General features: G+C 44.0%; 2 protein-coding genes across 5 annotated transcripts in view; both read left to right on the forward strand.

Moving 5' to 3' along the window:
- The window catches only part of HIPK1 (homeodomain interacting protein kinase 1), a 47,323-nt gene extending 35,808 nt beyond the window's left edge, over positions 1-11,515 (forward strand). Inside the window, exons 11-17 of one of the 4 annotated variants that reach the window (XM_032621743.1) lie at positions 561-703; positions 1,110-1,292; positions 1,784-1,990; positions 3,579-3,820; positions 5,500-5,630; positions 6,715-7,206; positions 7,417-11,515. In XM_032621743.1, the coding sequence (XP_032477634.1) occupies positions 561-703; positions 1,110-1,292; positions 1,784-1,990; positions 3,579-3,820; positions 5,500-5,630; positions 6,715-7,203 (1,395 nt within the window). In that variant the 3' untranslated portion in view covers positions 7,204-7,206; positions 7,417-11,515. Of the gene's footprint in view, positions 1-560; positions 704-1,109; positions 1,293-1,783; positions 1,991-3,578; positions 3,821-5,499; positions 5,631-6,714 lie in introns of all 4 variants that reach the window. The other 3 variants (XM_032621741.1, XM_032621750.1, XM_032621746.1) reach the window with 3 other exon arrangements.
- A 647-nt stretch (positions 11,516-12,162) lies between these two features.
- OLFML3 (olfactomedin like 3) lies at positions 12,163-16,229 on the forward strand. The gene is made up of 3 exons (XM_032621756.1): positions 12,163-13,638; positions 14,343-14,628; positions 14,941-16,229. Exons 1-3 carry the CDS (start codon positions 13,525-13,527, stop codon positions 15,759-15,761), a joined length of 1,221 nt encoding a protein of 406 aa, XP_032477647.1. The 5' UTR covers positions 12,163-13,524; the 3' UTR covers positions 15,762-16,229.
- Positions 16,230-17,177: the final 948 nt, after the last annotated feature.

Genomic DNA, 17,177 nt, shown 5'->3' on the forward strand with positions numbered 1-17,177 from the left:
GCATTAAGCTTGTTTGCCAAAGGATTTTGGCCTTTGGTCATCCACATCTGGCTCCATTTTCCAAGGACTACCCTTTTAAAAAGGAACAATTCTCCTCTTTGTTTTATGGGTTGAATTGACCTGATGTCTTTTATCTGATTGGCACTCAAGTTTTTAAATTCCTATTTTTAATCTCAAGGGAGTTGTCTTAACTCTTTCTTGGGATGTTTTTAGACTCTTTGCAAAAATGTTACTCCAGCATTTAACTAGAGCTTACTTCTGAACTTTCAGATTCCTTTACTCTGCAGTATAATAGAAACTCTTAACCACAGGGATCTTCTTTTCTTTAATACCCTGGTGGTCAGGTTATGGAGGTGGCCAAGAGAAGGCAGCGTGTTCTTTTTCCCTGTTCATAAGACTTGTAACCTTGAGCCCCTCTGACCTTCCTTTTTTAAATCTCTGCAAGTTAACAATCTACAAGAAACTTCTTTTAAGCTATGAATTTTTCTTTCATCTAAAAAACAGAAGAAAAAGCCAAGAGTGAGTCAAGTCTGGATCTTTTTGTGTTTGTTTCCTTATAGCAGGCTTGGCCTGGAGGAACCCAACAAATTCTCCTGCCTTCAACTTGGCAACAGTTGCCTGGGGTAGCTCTACACAACTCAGTCCAGCCCACTGCAGTGATTCCAGAGGCCATGGGCAGTGGCCAGCAGCTCACAGATTGGAGGCAAGTGCCCTGTGTTCCTCTCTGGGAGAATTTGCAAGGGCAGATCCCTTAGGGAAGGACCACTTGACGATTTGGTGAGACAGGAAGAAGGTAAAGGAGAGGAGAGATTTATCTCTGTGAAATCCTTGAAGAAAAGAATCCACATCAGGCTAGGAGACGGAGTTACAAGAAAACTTTGAATGCAGGAAAACAGTAGGTTCTAAGTTCAGAAATTATTTACTTCAGATTTAAAGAAAGTGTTATGCAATAAACCATACAGTGAAAACCCCTAAAGCCTTATAATCCAGGTGCCCAACTATAAAAATAAAACACAGCTTTATTTGGTTGTTTTAATTGCTTTTAGTACCTATTTGGTCCTGACTTCCCAGTGTTTTCAGTATTCATACTTCTCTTTCTGATGATACAGGAATGCCCACTCTCATGGCAACCAGTACAGCACTATTATGCAGCAGCCATCCTTGCTGACTAACCATGTGACATTGGCCACTGCTCAGCCCCTTAATGTTGGCGTTGCCCATGTTGTCAGACAACAACAATCCAGTTCGCTCCCTTCAAAGAAGAATAAGCAGTCTGCTCCAGTCTCTTCTAAGTAAGTCTCTGTTAGGGCTGATAGTTAAAATTGCCAGTTTGAAAGATATGTCGCCTGGCATTTAGAGTGTTGGAGTATAGACACTTTTGGTATGAAGCAGCAAGAAGCTGCCAAGTTGAAAAGAGCTAACCTTCGGGCATGCACACAGAGGTGTTCTGGTTATGCTAATCCTTTCTCTGCTGCCACTTTGAATCCAGCCTTCTTTTGGCTGATGTTTTTAGTTTTCTGCCCACTTCACAGAGTGAAATTTAACCACGGGGTAAAGGGCATACAAAAATAAAATCTATATTCTAATTTTGGTGTTCTTGTCCTGGAAACCCTGGCTAGAGTGGTTAGTTTATTTTTTTATTGGGACTTTTATAGTTAAGTGTATTGATTTAATGATTTGGTAAGAAGGAATCAAAGAGCAAATTGGAAAGAGGTCTGGGGAAAAGATATCTAGTTTGGGGGACCAAGCACTGAATGATCTTTCTTGTGACCTTTTCCTACAGGTCCTCTCTGGATGTTCTGCCTTCTCAAGTCTATTCTCTGGTTGGGAGCAGCCCCCTCCGTACCACATCTTCTTATAATTCCCTAGTCCCTGTACAAGATCAGCATCAGCCAATCATCATTCCAGATACTCCCAGCCCTCCTGTGAGTGTCATCACTATCCGCAGTGACACTGATGAGGAAGAGGACAACAAATATAAGCCCAATAGGTAAGACAGGTGAATGGTTCCCTAGCTCTGTGGCTCCTGCCCTTGGTCTTAGTCTGTTGGCTTCACACAAGTGGCTCAATTTTGGCTATGAAAGGAAGGACTAAAAAGGGGTATTTAGGAAGCATGGCGATGGATGAGTGAGCCAGAACACTCAAGTTTCCATAACTGAGCATTGTCAAGTTTTCTGTAATATTATACATGTTCATCAGTTAAATCAGTCGTTCAGATACATTAGATGGAAGGTATAGATTACGTTGTCAGGCTGTTCTGGCTTGGAATGCACATTATGTACTACAGACATGATCCCCTGCCTTTAAGGAACTTTAGAGTCTGAAAACAGATACTATAACAGAAGCATGTAAAAAAACAATTAATTGGAACAAGTTGGTAGATATGAGATTATATGAAATTCGTGTAATTTTTTAATCTGAACAGACCTCTTTGGAAGAGGTAGAACTTTAAGTAGGGCTACCTTCTTTTCCCCCCTCTGCTATATGGTCATTCAGTTTAAGAATTTAAGTACCAGATTATTTCCTCTTATCCCGGCACCTTAATCTAAGTCCTTAATTGGGCAGTTAACTAAGAGAGATAGGATACATTTAAGAACTGTGATACACACCTCTCTTGGTGTGAACATAGTTGCCTTGATTGTTCTGTGTTCTTCTTCATTGTGTTTTTGGTGTTAGGCATATAGAAGAAGCAATAACTCTACTTTTACCTGAGGAGGAAGGATTCACGCATGAAAATAACTTAGGAGACTTAACAGAGTCACGTGTAAATGAAGTTTAAATGAACTTGAAAGAGTAAATTTAGAATGAAATACTTCAAAAGGGCTATTTACAAATGGTATTTACAAATGGCTATTTACAAATGGTAAATAGACTTGAAACTAAGTTTTGAAAGTGGTTATTGAACTGATTTGGGGAAGAAAAAAGTTAACTTTCCAGTGAAGAAAAGGGGCCTAGTACTGGCAAAAATTATATAACCAGCAGGATTGCTTTGACCGGAGGCAAGCCTATTAAAAATTAAGGAAAAGGTAAAGTTAGTAAGGTAGGGATCATTTTGTGAAGAAACTTTTTCTAAAAACACCTATAGTGAGAAGTTTGATTAGATACGGTAAAGAACCATTTATAGTCTAGCAGGGTGATATGAAAATAAAGTGGTGTTTGAAGAATACTGTTGAAATAACTGCGAATGGGAATGGCTAAGAGGCAACATAGAATAGTTGCTAGAGGTGTGTACTTTGGAGTCATTCTGTCCTGGATCTGAATCCTGTCTTCACAACTTATCACTTGTGTGACCTTGGTCAAGTTTCTTAATCTCCATCTGCCTCTGCCTCAGTTGCCTTATCTGCAAAACAGGGATAAAGTACCTACTTCATGGAAGTGTTGTGAGGATTCAGTGAGATATGTGTAGAGTGTAAGAATAGTGCCTGATGCATAATAAGCACTCAGAAATTTGTTGCTGCTACTGTTGTTATTATTACTATCATCATGATTATCATCATTTTTATTATGGGAAGACCAGAGACCAGCAAAGAAACATTGCTAAAAGGGGGTTGAATTTTCATGTATTTTCTTCTCCTCAGCTCTGGCCTGAAGGCAAGGTCTAATGTCATCAGTTATGTCACTGTCAATGATTCTCCAGACTCTGACTCTTCCTTGAGCAGCCCATATTCCACTGATACCCTGAGTGCTCTCCGGGGCAATAGTGGACCCCTTCCGGAGGGTCCCGGCAGAGTCGCGGGGGATGGCACTGGCACCCGCACCATCATAGTACCTCCACTGAAAACTCAGCTTGGTGACTGCACTGTAGCAACCCAGGCCTCAGGTGAGTTTGTTCACAGCTGGAGTTGAATGCTCCTTTGATGTGTGTATCTTTAGTATTTTGCTATAATCTACTTTTGCCAATGGTGCAGACCAGTGGTGTAGATTTTCCTTAAAATTGCCTAGTTCAGAAATCAGTTCCTTGTGATATGAAATTGTTTTTGGCCATCAGTTTATCTTCCTGTGTTTATTTTGCTTGGATCAATATAAAAGTGAGTTTGTAGACTCAGTAATACACTCACTGTTGATGGGAGAAGGTAGATATGACTTTTGTTAGATGGCAGGGAGAATTAACAGGCAGGTTTTTTTGCCACAGGTGATTCAGATTTGACAATCCAGAAATGAATGGGAACTGATAATATTAAAAGTGATTGCAAAAGTTTTTTTGGAAAACAATATGTACTTTAGATCTTTTCTCGCCCAGTGGCATAGCAGTGATGCTTTTGTGGGTTGTATTATCAACCAAATTACCTCCATCTGTTTTGCTCTGTGAGCTGCTGGGTTTAGGTTCCCTGGTTCAGTTATTGGGTAATGAAATGCTAACTGCAGTAACAAGCCCCAGTTTTCGTGGCTTAACATAATAGAAATTTATTTCTTAGTCACGTGAGTTCCCAGTGCAAGTGCTCCTGGTTGGTAGGCCTGGCAGCGAGTTAAGGATCAGAACCTTGGAATCCTCGGCATCCAATCAGAAGGAGAAGGAAAGTATGGAGGAGGCACACACAGATTTTAACCTCTTTAGCCCCGGAAATAGTGAAAACTCATCACATGGCCCCACCTAGAGGCAAGGGGGCCCAGAAAAATGTAGTCCTTGTCTAGGCAGCTCTTTTCCAGTGGCAACTCTATACACCAAAGGCGAGGACTGTGAAATTTTGGCATCGATATAGCCATCTCTTCGTACTTTTATGAATTAGTGTTTTACCATGAATTATAATACTGCCGAAGACATAAACAGTGTTCTAGTTTTAGGGTGACGTGTGGTTCTCCTCCTGAGAAGTAGACAACTGTCCATTGCAGACAGGGCAAAACTTCCTGATGCCAGGCTACTGAGAAACATTATTAGGAGCTCTGTCCACTATTGGGTCCAAAGAAAATAGGTTGCTCCACAAGTTACTGAATAAATGCTCCAGTTTTCCTAGTGGGACCACAGAAGGAAGCAAAATTTTGAAAATTGATCGTGCTTATATTCAGCTGCACTTTCTGCAGTTTCTTAGAATTTGAAGACAGTGAATTCCCAATGAGATATAATCTTGTCTTCCTTTAAACCCCTTTGACACCTGAATGTTCCTAAATATTACCAATATCTTACTCAGCTTCACATTGTCATTTCTGTACTTGTTTAATCCCTTCCTACATAAACTCTAGGCTCCTTGAGAGCAGGGACCATGTCTTACTTGTGTTTATATTTCTAATAGTACCTTTCACATTACTGGAGATTAGATAATATTTACTGAAGTGAACCTTTTGAAGATCTTTATGGAGCTTTGTAGAAAGACAGAAAAGAAATGGATAATACAGTTTTTGTTCTTCTAGTGTAAATGTAATTGAGGAAATAAGATACACATGAAACCTTAACTCTTGCAAACCTCATACAAACATGGACTGATTAATATGATGCCATCTGAGGTTTAGCTCAGTGATACTGAGTCCATGTCTGCTCATAACTAAAGCCTGACCCTTTCTTAGGTCTCCTGAGCAGTAAGACCAAGCCAGTGGCTTCAGTGAGTGGGCAGTCATCTGGATGCTGTATCACCCCCACAGGATATCGAGCTCAGCGCGGGGGGACCAGCGCAGCACAGCCACTCAACCTTAGCCAGGTAAGCACTAGGGGCTGCTGCCTTCTCTTTGGGGCCCCCGCTATTGTTACTCTCTGGAGAACCCTGCTTCTGGCTGGACTGCTGAATAAAGCCAAATGAAGCCCCTTTTGTGTCAAACAATTTGGTGTTCCATGGCCTGTGTCATATCTGTATGTGTTGTGTCTCTTCATTCCCTCTGTAAGTGTGTTCAGAATGTACGTTCCAGGTTTTCCATCAGACCTCCCTAGTCTATCCTGGAAGATTAGAGAAATGTGTGGAATTTAGAAAGTGCCTAGGATGCTTTAGTTCTTGCCTCGTTCTGCACCACCACGTGCATTGAGACTAGATTCTCTTTCTTTATCTCCTGGGTCATAAATAACCTGAGCCTTACTCTGTTTACTTGAAGCAAGAGACAGTGAAAAAGCTTTCTGGATACTTAATCAACTGGTTCTAGTCTTACATGGTGCTTGAGTCTGGGATTTGGGGCTTTTTTCTCCCCATCTGATCCTCTGATGGGGTGGGGAGGGTCACTATTCTATTTGTGTTCACTTTTTCCTCAGCTGAAATTCTGGTGCTTGTATGATGTCTACTAGTAGTGAGAAAGTGTAAATATGAGGGTGTAACTGTGTGGTTGTGTGTGTGTGAGAGAGAGAGAGCACATGCAAGTGCAAATATAAGTTCGAGTTAGTGCATGTGTCTTGGGCTCCACAGTTCAAGAGGGATATGAAAAACTTAGAGGAGAGCAAGAGAAAACAATGGCAAGGAAGAAAGGTTAGGAAAAATTCAGTCACTGATGCCAGAATAGGGTGAGTTGAGTCGACAGTTATTTACTTGCAGGAGTGAGTAACCCTATGAACTCTTGATTTCCCCCTTTCCTCTGTCATACTTGAGAGCAAACTGCTGCTGTCTGGGCTGGGTTAGGATCTATTCTGCCAGGAGGCAGAGGGATGGGTGGCTGACTTCTGACAGCATTGCCAGTCTGAGAGATTCTATGCTATGGCAGCCCAGAAGCAGTATGAGTTAGAACCTCAACTCTCAAATTGGCCTTTCGTGCCCTGAGCCAGGGTGACCTCAAGATTCCTCACTTCCTTCTTCCTCCTTCCAGAACCAGCAATCATCATCAGCTCCAACCTCGCAGGAGAGAAGCAGCAACCCTGCCCCCCGCAGGCAGCAGGCGTTTGTGGCCCCGCTCTCCCAAGCCCCTTACGCCTTCCAGCATGGCAGCCCACTACATTCGACTGGGCACCCACACCTGGCCCCAGCCCCTGCTCACCTGCCAAGCCAGCCTCACCTGTATACATATGCTGCCCCCACTTCTGCTGCTGCATTGGGCTCCACCAGCTCCATTGCTCATCTCTTCTCCCCGCAGGGCTCCTCAAGGCATGCTGCAGCGTATACCACCCACCCTAGCACTCTGGTGCACCAGGTCCCTGTCAGTGTTGGGCCCAGTCTCCTCACTTCTGCCAGCGTGGCCCCTGCTCAGTACCAACACCAGTTTGCCACCCAGTCTTACATTGGGTCTTCCCGAGGCTCAACCATTTACACTGGATACCCACTGAGCCCTACCAAGATCAGCCAGTATTCTTACTTGTAGTCGGTGAGTATGAGGGAGGAGGGGTCAGAGTTCTTAATGGGCTGTGATGAGCTCCTCCCTCACCCTCTCCTGAAACTCCTTAGCCAGCAACTTGCTCTGCAGGGGCCCACTGAAGCAGAAGGCTTTTCTCTGGGGAACCTGTCTCAGTGTTGACTGCATTGTTGTAGTCTCCCAAAGTCTGCCCTATTTTTTAATTCTTTATTTTTGTGACAGCATTTTTGGTATTTGGAAGAGTTCAGATGCCCATCATCTGCAGTTACCAAGGAAGAGAGATCATTCTGAAGTTAACCTTTGAAAAATATTTTCTCTCTCTGACTTGATTTCTATAAATGCTTTTAAAAACAAGTGAAGTTCCTCTTTATTTAACTTTATTTTATTGTAATTGCTGGTCAGAGGAAAAATGCTGATAGAAGGACTTGAAATCTGATAACAAGAAAAGAAAAATCATTACTTTCTGCTCGTTTAAAAACCAAGACTTAATTGCTTATCTTAAGAGCAGCTTGCACAAGTCTGTATTTTACTATCTTGCATTTCTCCTCAAAATTTTACCTTTGCTAATGGGACATTTAAGCTTACAGTGTTTTAATTTTGTTTTCATGTCATGTTATATTTAGTGGGAAATTGTTATTTTTGCAAAACTGGTTACATACTACTCTCTGTTACTGTTGGGATTCTCTCAGTTGCTCCTGTGTTTATTATTAAAGTAGTGTTAAAAAGGCAGCTCACCATTTGCTGGTAACTTAGTGTGAGAGAATCCATACCTAACCGTGAAAGCACCAGGTATTCTTTCTAAATGAACCCTGTGCATTCTTTTTAAATTATTTTTAAAAAGTCCTTCTCTCTCTGATTTAGCTTAAATTTTATTATTGGAAAAGCCATTAAGGTGGTTATTATTGTATGGTGGTAGTTGTTTTATTATATGCAAAATCTCTTTGTATTATGCGATACTGGCATTGATGAGCTTTGCCTAAAGGTTGTTGGCATCGATGAGCTTTGCCTGAATATTAGTATGAATTTTCAATAATACACCTCTTTCTCTCTTTGCCTCAGCTCTCCCTTCATTCTATGTGATTTATTTGGGGAGAAAGCTAAAGGATCTGAAACCGGATAAGAAACGTTGTGTATAGCTTTTATACTTTAAAGTAGCTTTCTTTGTATGCCAGCAGCAAATTGAATGCTCTCTTACTAAGACTTATATAATAAGTGCATGTAGGAATTGCAAAAAATATTTTAAAAATTTATTACTGAATTTAAAAATATTTTAGAAGTTTTGTAATGGTGGTGTTTTAATATTTTGCATAATTAAATATGTACATATTGATTAGAAGAATATAACAAGCAATTTTTCCTGCTAACCCAAAATGTTATTTGTAATCAGATGTGTAGTGATTACACTTGAATTGTGTATTTAGTGTGTTTCTGATCCTCCAGTGTTACCCCGGAGACGGAATTGATGTCTCCATTGTATTTAAACCAAAATGAACTGATACTTGTTGGAATGTATGTGAACTAATTGCAATTATATTAGAGCATATTACTGTAGTGCTGAGTGAGCAGGGGCATTGCCTGCAAGGAGAGGAGACCCTTGGAATTGTTTTGCACAGGTGTGTCTGGTGAGGAGTTGTTCAGTGTGTGTCTCTTCCTTCCCTTTCTCCTCCTTCCCTTATTGTAGTGCCTTATATGATAATGTAGTGGTTAATAGAGTTTACAGTGAGCTTGCCTTAGGACGGACCAGCAAGCCCCTGTGGACCCTAAGCTGTTCACTGGGATTTATCAGAACAGGATTAATAGCTGTGTTGTGTATATGCATTGTTCTCAGTTTCCCTGCCAACACTGAAAAATAAAAACAGCAGCTTCTCTTTTTTACCGCCACCTCTACCCCTTTCCATTTTGGATTCTCAGCCGAGTTCTCACAGAAGCATTTTCCCCATGTGGCTCTCTCACTGTGCATTGCTACCTTGCTTCTGTGAGAATTCGGGAAGCAGGTGAGAGGAGTCAAGCCAATATTAAATATGCATTTTTTCTTTTTTCTTTCTTTTTTTTAAGTATGTGCAATCACTTTTAGATGAGATTTATTTTTTCCTTTTCCCATGTGGCAGTCCTTCCTGCAAATAGTTGATATTCCTAGTAAAATATTTGCTTGTTGAAAAAAACATGTAACAGATGTGTTTATACCAAAGAGCCTGTTGTATTGCTTCCCACATCCCCAATACTATGAGGAGGAGTTTTGTGAAGCCGCTGGTGACAGGGAACTCAAAGAAAGGTTTCTTAGCCGGTGAAGAATATTTAGAAGGAACCAAAGCCTGTTGAGCCATCGGGCTTTTGAGGTTTCTTTTTAACAACTTGTGTATTCTTGGGGCCCTTCAAACTGTGAAAGTGTCCTTGTACTCTCAGCTCCTACACGGATCTGGGTCAAGTAGAGAGTACTGGGGATGGCAAAGTTCCTGCCCATTAAGATTTGGGGGAAGAAGGTTAACCCTAAGATGTAGACATGTTCCATCTGAACTGAAAATTATGTATTTGAGGGATAAGTCTAGGACTGGTTCTTTGTAGAGATGGTGTCAAGGAGGTGCAGGATGGAGATGGGAGATTTCATGGAGCCTGGTCGGCAAGCTCTGTACCAGGTTGAACACCGAGGAGCTGTCAAGGTATTTGGAATTTCTTCATTGTAAGGAGGAAGGGCTTTCAAGATGGGGCAGATAGTCAGTATAGCCTACCAGGAACATGTTGGTGTTTTCTACTTTTTTTTTTTTATCATTATTTTGTGTTTTCAGCATTATATTGATCAAGATACCCAAGCAGTTTGTATAGTTTCTGTCACTAGTGTTATACAGTTTTATGGTCAGCGTGTGCAATCTTTGTGTCTCTTTTTGCCAAGCGCATTCTCATTTTCATGCTCAAAGGCAGATCTAGTTTCTAATGGAAATATTTTTTGTTCCTTATCTTTACAAGGGATAAGATTTGTTGTTTTTGTAAGAAATGAGATGCAGGAAAAAAACACTCCACTCCTGCGCACCCTACCCCCCACCCTCAGTCCAGTAAGTGGATACCACTTAAGATAGGAGTCTTCACGGGGAGAAGACAATACCAAGAGCTTATATTGTTACCATAATCACCTTACTAGCAGTGTGTGGCTTTAAGAATTTTAGAGATCTTCAGTATTAGTTTTGCAAATTGGCATTTCAGATTTACCAAGATAAAAATCCATCTGTGTCTGCTGAATGTGTATGTGCTCAGTGTGGCTTTAGATTCTGTCTCTGGGGCTTAACATTGCTGGCCCTGACAGGATTGGGGAAGCTCCAAGAATAAAGTGAGCAGCTGGCCCAGGTCACAGTGGCCTGACCTCAGACCAGCTTAAGGCTTTAAGTTCTGTCAGAACTTGTATTTCCAGCTTCTCCCCTTCAGGGTGAGAGAGAAAATGGGAAGGGTTAGGTACAGCCACTCTAGGCTCATCAGGACACTTGATCACTCCGGAGTTTTTAGTAGCTTCCAGGAAGTGATACTATGGTCAGTGCTCAGCTAAAATCCCAGCCCCAGGAATGAGAACTTCATTTAAACAGTTCTGACCATCCATCGTCCTCCACTAGAGGGGCTAAACTTGACTGCCCTTAGCCAGGCAAGCGCAGTAGTGTGTGTTTTATTCAGCATTATTATGCAAAAACCCACTGGTTAGGATGGTTTGTTTTAGGATAGGAAATGAAATTGCCTCTCAGTGACAGGAATGACCCAAGCCTGCTTCCTGTTTCAATTTTTTTTTTTTAACTGATGGATGGTGCAGCATGTCTACATGGTTGTTCGTTGCTAAACTTTATATAATACGTGGTTTTGATTCAGCTTGAAAAATAATCTCACTACATGTAGCAGTACATTTTATGTACATTATATGTAACGTTAGTATTTCTGCTTTGAATCCTTGATATTGCAATGGAATTCCAAGTTTATTAAATGTATTTGATATGCTAGTTATTGTGTGCGATTTAAACTTTTTTTGCTTTCTCCCTTTTCTGGTTGTGCGCTTCCTTTTATGACAAGCCTCTAGAAACAGTTTCTGAGAATTACTGAGCTATGTTTGTAATGCAGATGTACTTAGGGAGTATGTAAAATAATCATTTTAACAAAAAGAAATAGATATTTAAAATTTAATACTAACTACGGGAAAAGGGTCCATTGTGTAAAAACATAGTTTATCTTTGGATTCAATGTTTGTCTTTGGTTTTACAAAGTAGCTTGTATTTTCAGTATTTTCTACATAATATGGTAAAATGTAGAGCAATTGCAATGCATCAATAAAATGGGTAAATTTTCTGATTCATGTGGCTGTTCTTGACTTCTCTTATAGGGGTACAAAGGGGATCAACAATTGGCATCCTTGGAGTGGCTAAATACATTGCATCTGAATGCCAGTAGAGTGTTAGAGACAACTTCATTCTTCATACAAATCTCCGCCCCAGAAATAAATAGGGGTCGGTAGGGAATACTTCCCAAGAATGGAGTGTCCAGGGCCCTAACTTAAGATCATCTGGATCTGGCCCTTTGAAAGATGCAGAAACTTCTGACACAGGCTAATTAAACTTTGCTTCCTAGCACGCTCCACCAAACATCTAAAGTACCAGAATGCAAATAAGAATAACCACAAGATGATGCTATTTTCCCCTCCTTTCAGAAAGCTGCACTGTTAGAAGAATCTTTTTTTTCTTTTTATAACATCTTTATTGGAGTATAATTGCTTTACAATGGTGTGTTAGTTTTTGCTGTATAACAAAGTGAATCAGCTATACATATACATATATCCCCATATCTCCTCCCTATCCCACCCCTCTAGGTGGTCGCATCTCCCTGTGCTATGCGGCTGCTTTCCACTAGCTGGCTGTTTAACATTTGGTAGTGTGTATATGTCCATGCCACTCTCTCACTTCATCCCAGCTTACCCTTCCCCCTCCCCATGTCCTCAAGTCCAAGGAGTAGGTTTTTTTTTTTCTTTAGAGGAGGACTTTGGCTCAGATTTCTCTTAAGTGAGTGATTAAAGTAAAATTTCTCCTGATAAAGAATTAGAGATTTGTCTAGATTCATCACTGCGGGGCTCTGAATAAATGCTATGCTCATTTGACTTCTTTTGACGCATGTGTTTCAGGACGAGTCTATCTTACAGCGGCCATTAATTTTTTGGGCTCCTGTAGTCATAGTTGGGATATGGAAATGAGAAACATTTAGAAACACCCTTTTGGGCCATAACCAAGAGAAGTTATATCTGTTCTCTCCCATTAGTAGGGAAGTCAGAGTACATTTATTTTGATTTAGACTGCAACATATATATTTTTCATTTTTTTTTCCTAAATAAATGAATGTAAAATTAGTGTGAACTCACTGAACACTCCCCAGTTTGGGTAAGAGAATATGCCTAGAAACTTTCGGGCAAAGAAAAACTGTATATAGAAAGACTGCAGCCAGTCTCACTTCCAGATAATCAAGAATTAATTTACTAATTTCTCAATGACCTCTTTTGGGTTTTGTTTTTTAGTTTTAATCTCAGATACATTCTCTTTCTTAGGCTAAATCAGAGAGAGATTGGGATAGCCCCATAAGTAATTGGATAGTCCGTGGGGAAAGCTGCATTTTAATCATGAAAACCCCTGTAAATTCAATCTACTTGGCTTGCTTTGCGGGAAATTTTCCACTGGAGGTGAACTTGGTTTCCCTATTAATTCTGAGATGACACCAGGTGCTTAGCACAAGATGGCGCCAGTGAGCTGTAGAAGAAGGTACTACAGATTTGACCACTGTGGCCTTTCTTCCCACCCCTTCCCCTCAAACCTCATCTCCCCTGCTTCCAGCTTCCACTAAAGGCAGAAAACAATCCATGCTGTTATTGCTGGGAAAGGAAAGGATTAACGAAGGATGGTTCTTAAGTCAGCATTGGAAGCATTCTAAAGCAGGAATAGAGTTTGCTAAGTTTCCTCCGAGGCCTCTGCCTCCCCCTACTAGCTCCTTTTCCTGGGTGACTGCCCAGAAGGCCTTTGCCCTAGGGTTTCCAATCTTCTCCTCTCCTGGGGAGCCCACGGCCTAGGCGGGAGGCGGTTAAGCCTTCTGGCTGCTCTGCAATAGGGCCATCTGTGTTTGATCAATCCAAGCGGAAAGGAGGGGGTGGGGCCCGTAGAGGGACTGTGAAAGCATTCCAGAGTAGTGAGAGAGCCCCGAGATCCTGCAAGAGAGAAGGCACTGCCCCCAGCCCGGCCTCCAAAGCTAACCCGCCGGCTTGAGTGGAAGAGGCCGTGTGCACACGACTACACACTTGGTCTACCCTGGCCCTACTCTCCCGCAGCCATGGGGCCCCGCACCCCGCTCCTTATCTTGTTCCTTTTGTCTTGGTCGGGACCCCTTCGAGGACAGCAGCACCACCTTGTGGAGTACATGGAACGCCGACTAGCTGCCTTAGAGGTAGGTGTCTCCTTTCTCTTCTGGCCCAGCCTGGAAGGATTCCACATCTCCTGTTGATTCAACCAGTTTGTCAGGGATGTGGGGATGACAAATTAGGGCTCTTGTAAGAACCTACAGAAAACTCCATCTTTTAATAAGAGGGTCCTCAAAATTGCAAGTCTCCCTCTTTCCCCACATACAGAAAGCAATTCCAAAGCACATAGACCTTTGTGTTTCACCCCTGGGATTAGATGGGATAAGGGAAGAGTGGAAATTGAGAGCTAGAATTATGGGAATGCATCTCAGGATGAGCTGATGATTCTTTTAAAAGCTGGAAGTTCTCAGAGAATCTGCAACTTTCTGCCTTTTTAACAGCTTGGAGTCTGTAGCATCCTAATTCCCAAGAGGAGGATCATATAATGGAGCAGAGGTCCCTTCTCACCCTCATGCACTTAGACTGCCCTAGAGGCTCAGAGAAGTCAGTGGCACTGCTCACAGCACGGCCGGAGGATGCAAGGTCGGGATTGGGGCCTAGATGGATCTTAGCTGAGCTCTTTGCACATTTTAGCATCTTGAACATTTGGTTTTCTCTCTGTGGAGGTGGAAGGGGTTGCTGATGTCTGGCTGAGTTTTGCTTTTTCCCATTCCTGACTCCCTGGTTGGGCCTCTCCCTGCCTGAGAGTTGTAACCCTTAGGCCCTCCTTCCTGCTGCCCCATCCCTTTAGGAACGGCTGGCCCAGTGCCAGGACCAGAGTAGTCGGCATGCTGCTGAGCTGCGGGATTTCAAGAACAAGATGTTGCCGCTGTTGGAGGTGGCCGAGAAGGAGCGGGAGGCACTCAGAACTGAGGCTGACACCATCTCGGGGAGAGTGGACCGTCTGGAGCGGGAGGTGGACTATCTGGAGACCCAGAACCCAGCCCTACCCTGTGTAGAGGTTGACGAGAAGGTGACTGGAGGCCCTGGGGCCAAAGGCAAAGGCAGAAGAAACGAGAAGTACGATATGGTGACAGGTAAGCAATCTGAAACAGACCCCTGTATTCTTCCTTGGTTCTTCCCCTTTTTTCTCCTTATCCCAGTCCATTTGGCTCTGTCTTCTAGAATCTGTTTTAGGGAAATCTCTGTACTATCAGGTTCATTAAGGAGAGTTTCTGGGGACCCAGGCCTCTGTGGTGCTCTTTGCCCCAATCCTCCATGAGAGTGGAGGCGTCCACTGGGCAAAGGCCCAACTGTTCTCCAAATAGACCACCCTGGGGGGTTCCTGCAGTGAGCATCTAACTCTTGCCTGTTTTCCCTTGTCCTGTGCTTTTCTCCTTTCCCACCAGACTGTGGCTACACCATCTCTCAGGTGAGATCAATGAAGATCCTGAAGCGGTTTGGTGGCCCAGCTGGTCTGTGGACCAAGGATCCACTGGGGCCAGCAGAGAAGATCTACGTGCTGGATGGGACCCAGAATGACACAGCCTTTGTCTTCCCAAGGCTGCGTGACTTCACCCTTGCCATGGCTGCCCGGAAAGCTTCCCGAGTCCGGGTGCCCTTCCCCTGGGTAGGCACGGGCCAGCTGGTATATGGTGGCTTTCTTTACTATGCCCGGAGGCCCCCTGGAGGACCTGGAGGGGGCGGTGAGTTGGAGAACACTTTACAGCTCATCAAATTCCACCTGGCAAACCGAACAGTGGTGGACAGTTCAGTATTCCCAGCAGAGGGTTTGATCCCCCCGTACGGGCTGACGGCAGACACGTACATAGACCTGGCGGCTGATGAGGAGGGCCTTTGGGCTGTCTATGCCACCCGGGAGGACGATAGGCACTTGTGTCTGGCCAAGTTAGACCCGCAGACACTGGACACAGAGCAGCAGTGGGACACACCATGTCCCAGAGAGAATGCTGAGGCTGCCTTTGTCATCTGTGGGACCCTATACGTTGTTTATAATACCCGCCCTGCCAGTCGGGCCCGCATCCAGTGCTCCTTTGATGCCAGTGGCACCCTGACCCCTGAAAGGGCAGCACTCCCTTATTTCCCCCGCCGATATGGTGCCCACGCCAGCCTCCGCTATAACCCCCGAGAGCGCCAGCTTTACGCCTGGGATGATGGCTACCAGATTGTCTATAAGCTGGAGATGAGGAAGAAAGAGGAAGAAGTTTGAGGGAGCTAGTCTTGTGTTTTGAATCTCTTTCACCTCCATACATTTATATCCCGACTAAATTTCCTGCTCGTCATTCCGGGCAAGTTGTGATTCACATCTCATATTTTCAGCCAATGGAAGCCAAATTCTCATTGCCCCTTCATTTCACATGGGACTCCAGATCTCGAGGAATCCTTTTAGAGCTAAAAGAGAGAAAGCCCTAAATGTTCACTCCTCTCTTGCCCCATGTCAGCAGATTTCAGGCCGGTGAAAGATGAGCCAGTTCCAGAGCTCTGACCCTTATACATATGGAGGCGACCCCAGTGAACAGGCAACAGAATATTTCTTGCCTCAGTGCGAGTCAGGGGAGAGAGAGGGCTAGGAGGAGATGTTAGACTCTGCCCTCTCTCCCTTCTCCCTTCAGTGCCCTAGAGGATGGAACTCGTTCTGTACTGCAGCGTTTTGCATTAAAAGGAAAATCCACTGCTCCTTGCCTGTGTTTGTTTGGGGTAGCCCTCAGATCAGATTTCTCCCCGTGATCATCCATCTTCTCCTCTGCCACATCCCCGCTCCTTAAACCGCATTAGGGACTTGGCTGGGCTCCCTTGCCTAGCGAGAGGGGCTTCTCCAGTTTCAGACTTCACTGGGAGGTGCCTGGGGAGGCGGCAAAATCCCAGGACTTCCAGAGGCTGGGGCAAAAGCCCCCGGTGCCCACCGTCCTCCGCAGCAGCCCTCCCAGAACCACCAGCAGCACCACGCCTCCGGGAGGTTTTGATGCAGACAATGGGGTTTAGTCGAATGTGGAAACCAGAGCCCTGAATGCGTGCGGGTTCTGTAAGAACTTTAAGCCTCACCTCTGAAGTGGAGTCTGCCCCCCAGGACCGAACCCCACTCCCATCTCCAGCATCAAGCTCATCACCAGGGCCAGGTTGCACAATCGCGCTTGGTCTGAACCGCTCTGATTTTCCTGCTGCCACGGCGTCTGCGGTTTGGGCGAGGAGGAGGGGCAGTGACCACGTCCCAGATGTTAGTCTTACCAGTTTCCCAACACATCCCTCCCGCCACCCTCCTCACCCCCACTTACCTACCCCAGTCCTGGAACCTGGCTGAAGTCTGTCCAGAAGTCCCGGAAACTTAACCCTTTCCTGCCTAGCACTCTGGCCTCTGGGCTGCAATTGCGGAAGGCCATCTGGGGAAGGGAGAAGGGAGAAAGGACAGGAGGAGACCGTGGTTTCGGACTCCAGTCTCTAGGCATCTGCTGAGCTCTGTACCAGGCCCCGCTCCAGCCTCATCCTCATGTCCAACTCTCCAGAGCAAGGCCATCTGATGGACAAGATCCACTGCTTAGACTGTGAAGTTGACCTCAAGCAGCCCTGGGAGTCCTCCTGGTTATTTACCCCTTGGGGGGGGAGGAGAAAGGGACCCGGTCTTCTCCCC

This window comes from Phocoena sinus, chromosome 1 (assembly GCF_008692025.1).
Source record: "Phocoena sinus isolate mPhoSin1 chromosome 1, mPhoSin1.pri, whole genome shotgun sequence".
Classification (NCBI taxonomy): domain Eukaryota; kingdom Metazoa; phylum Chordata; class Mammalia; order Artiodactyla; family Phocoenidae; genus Phocoena; species Phocoena sinus.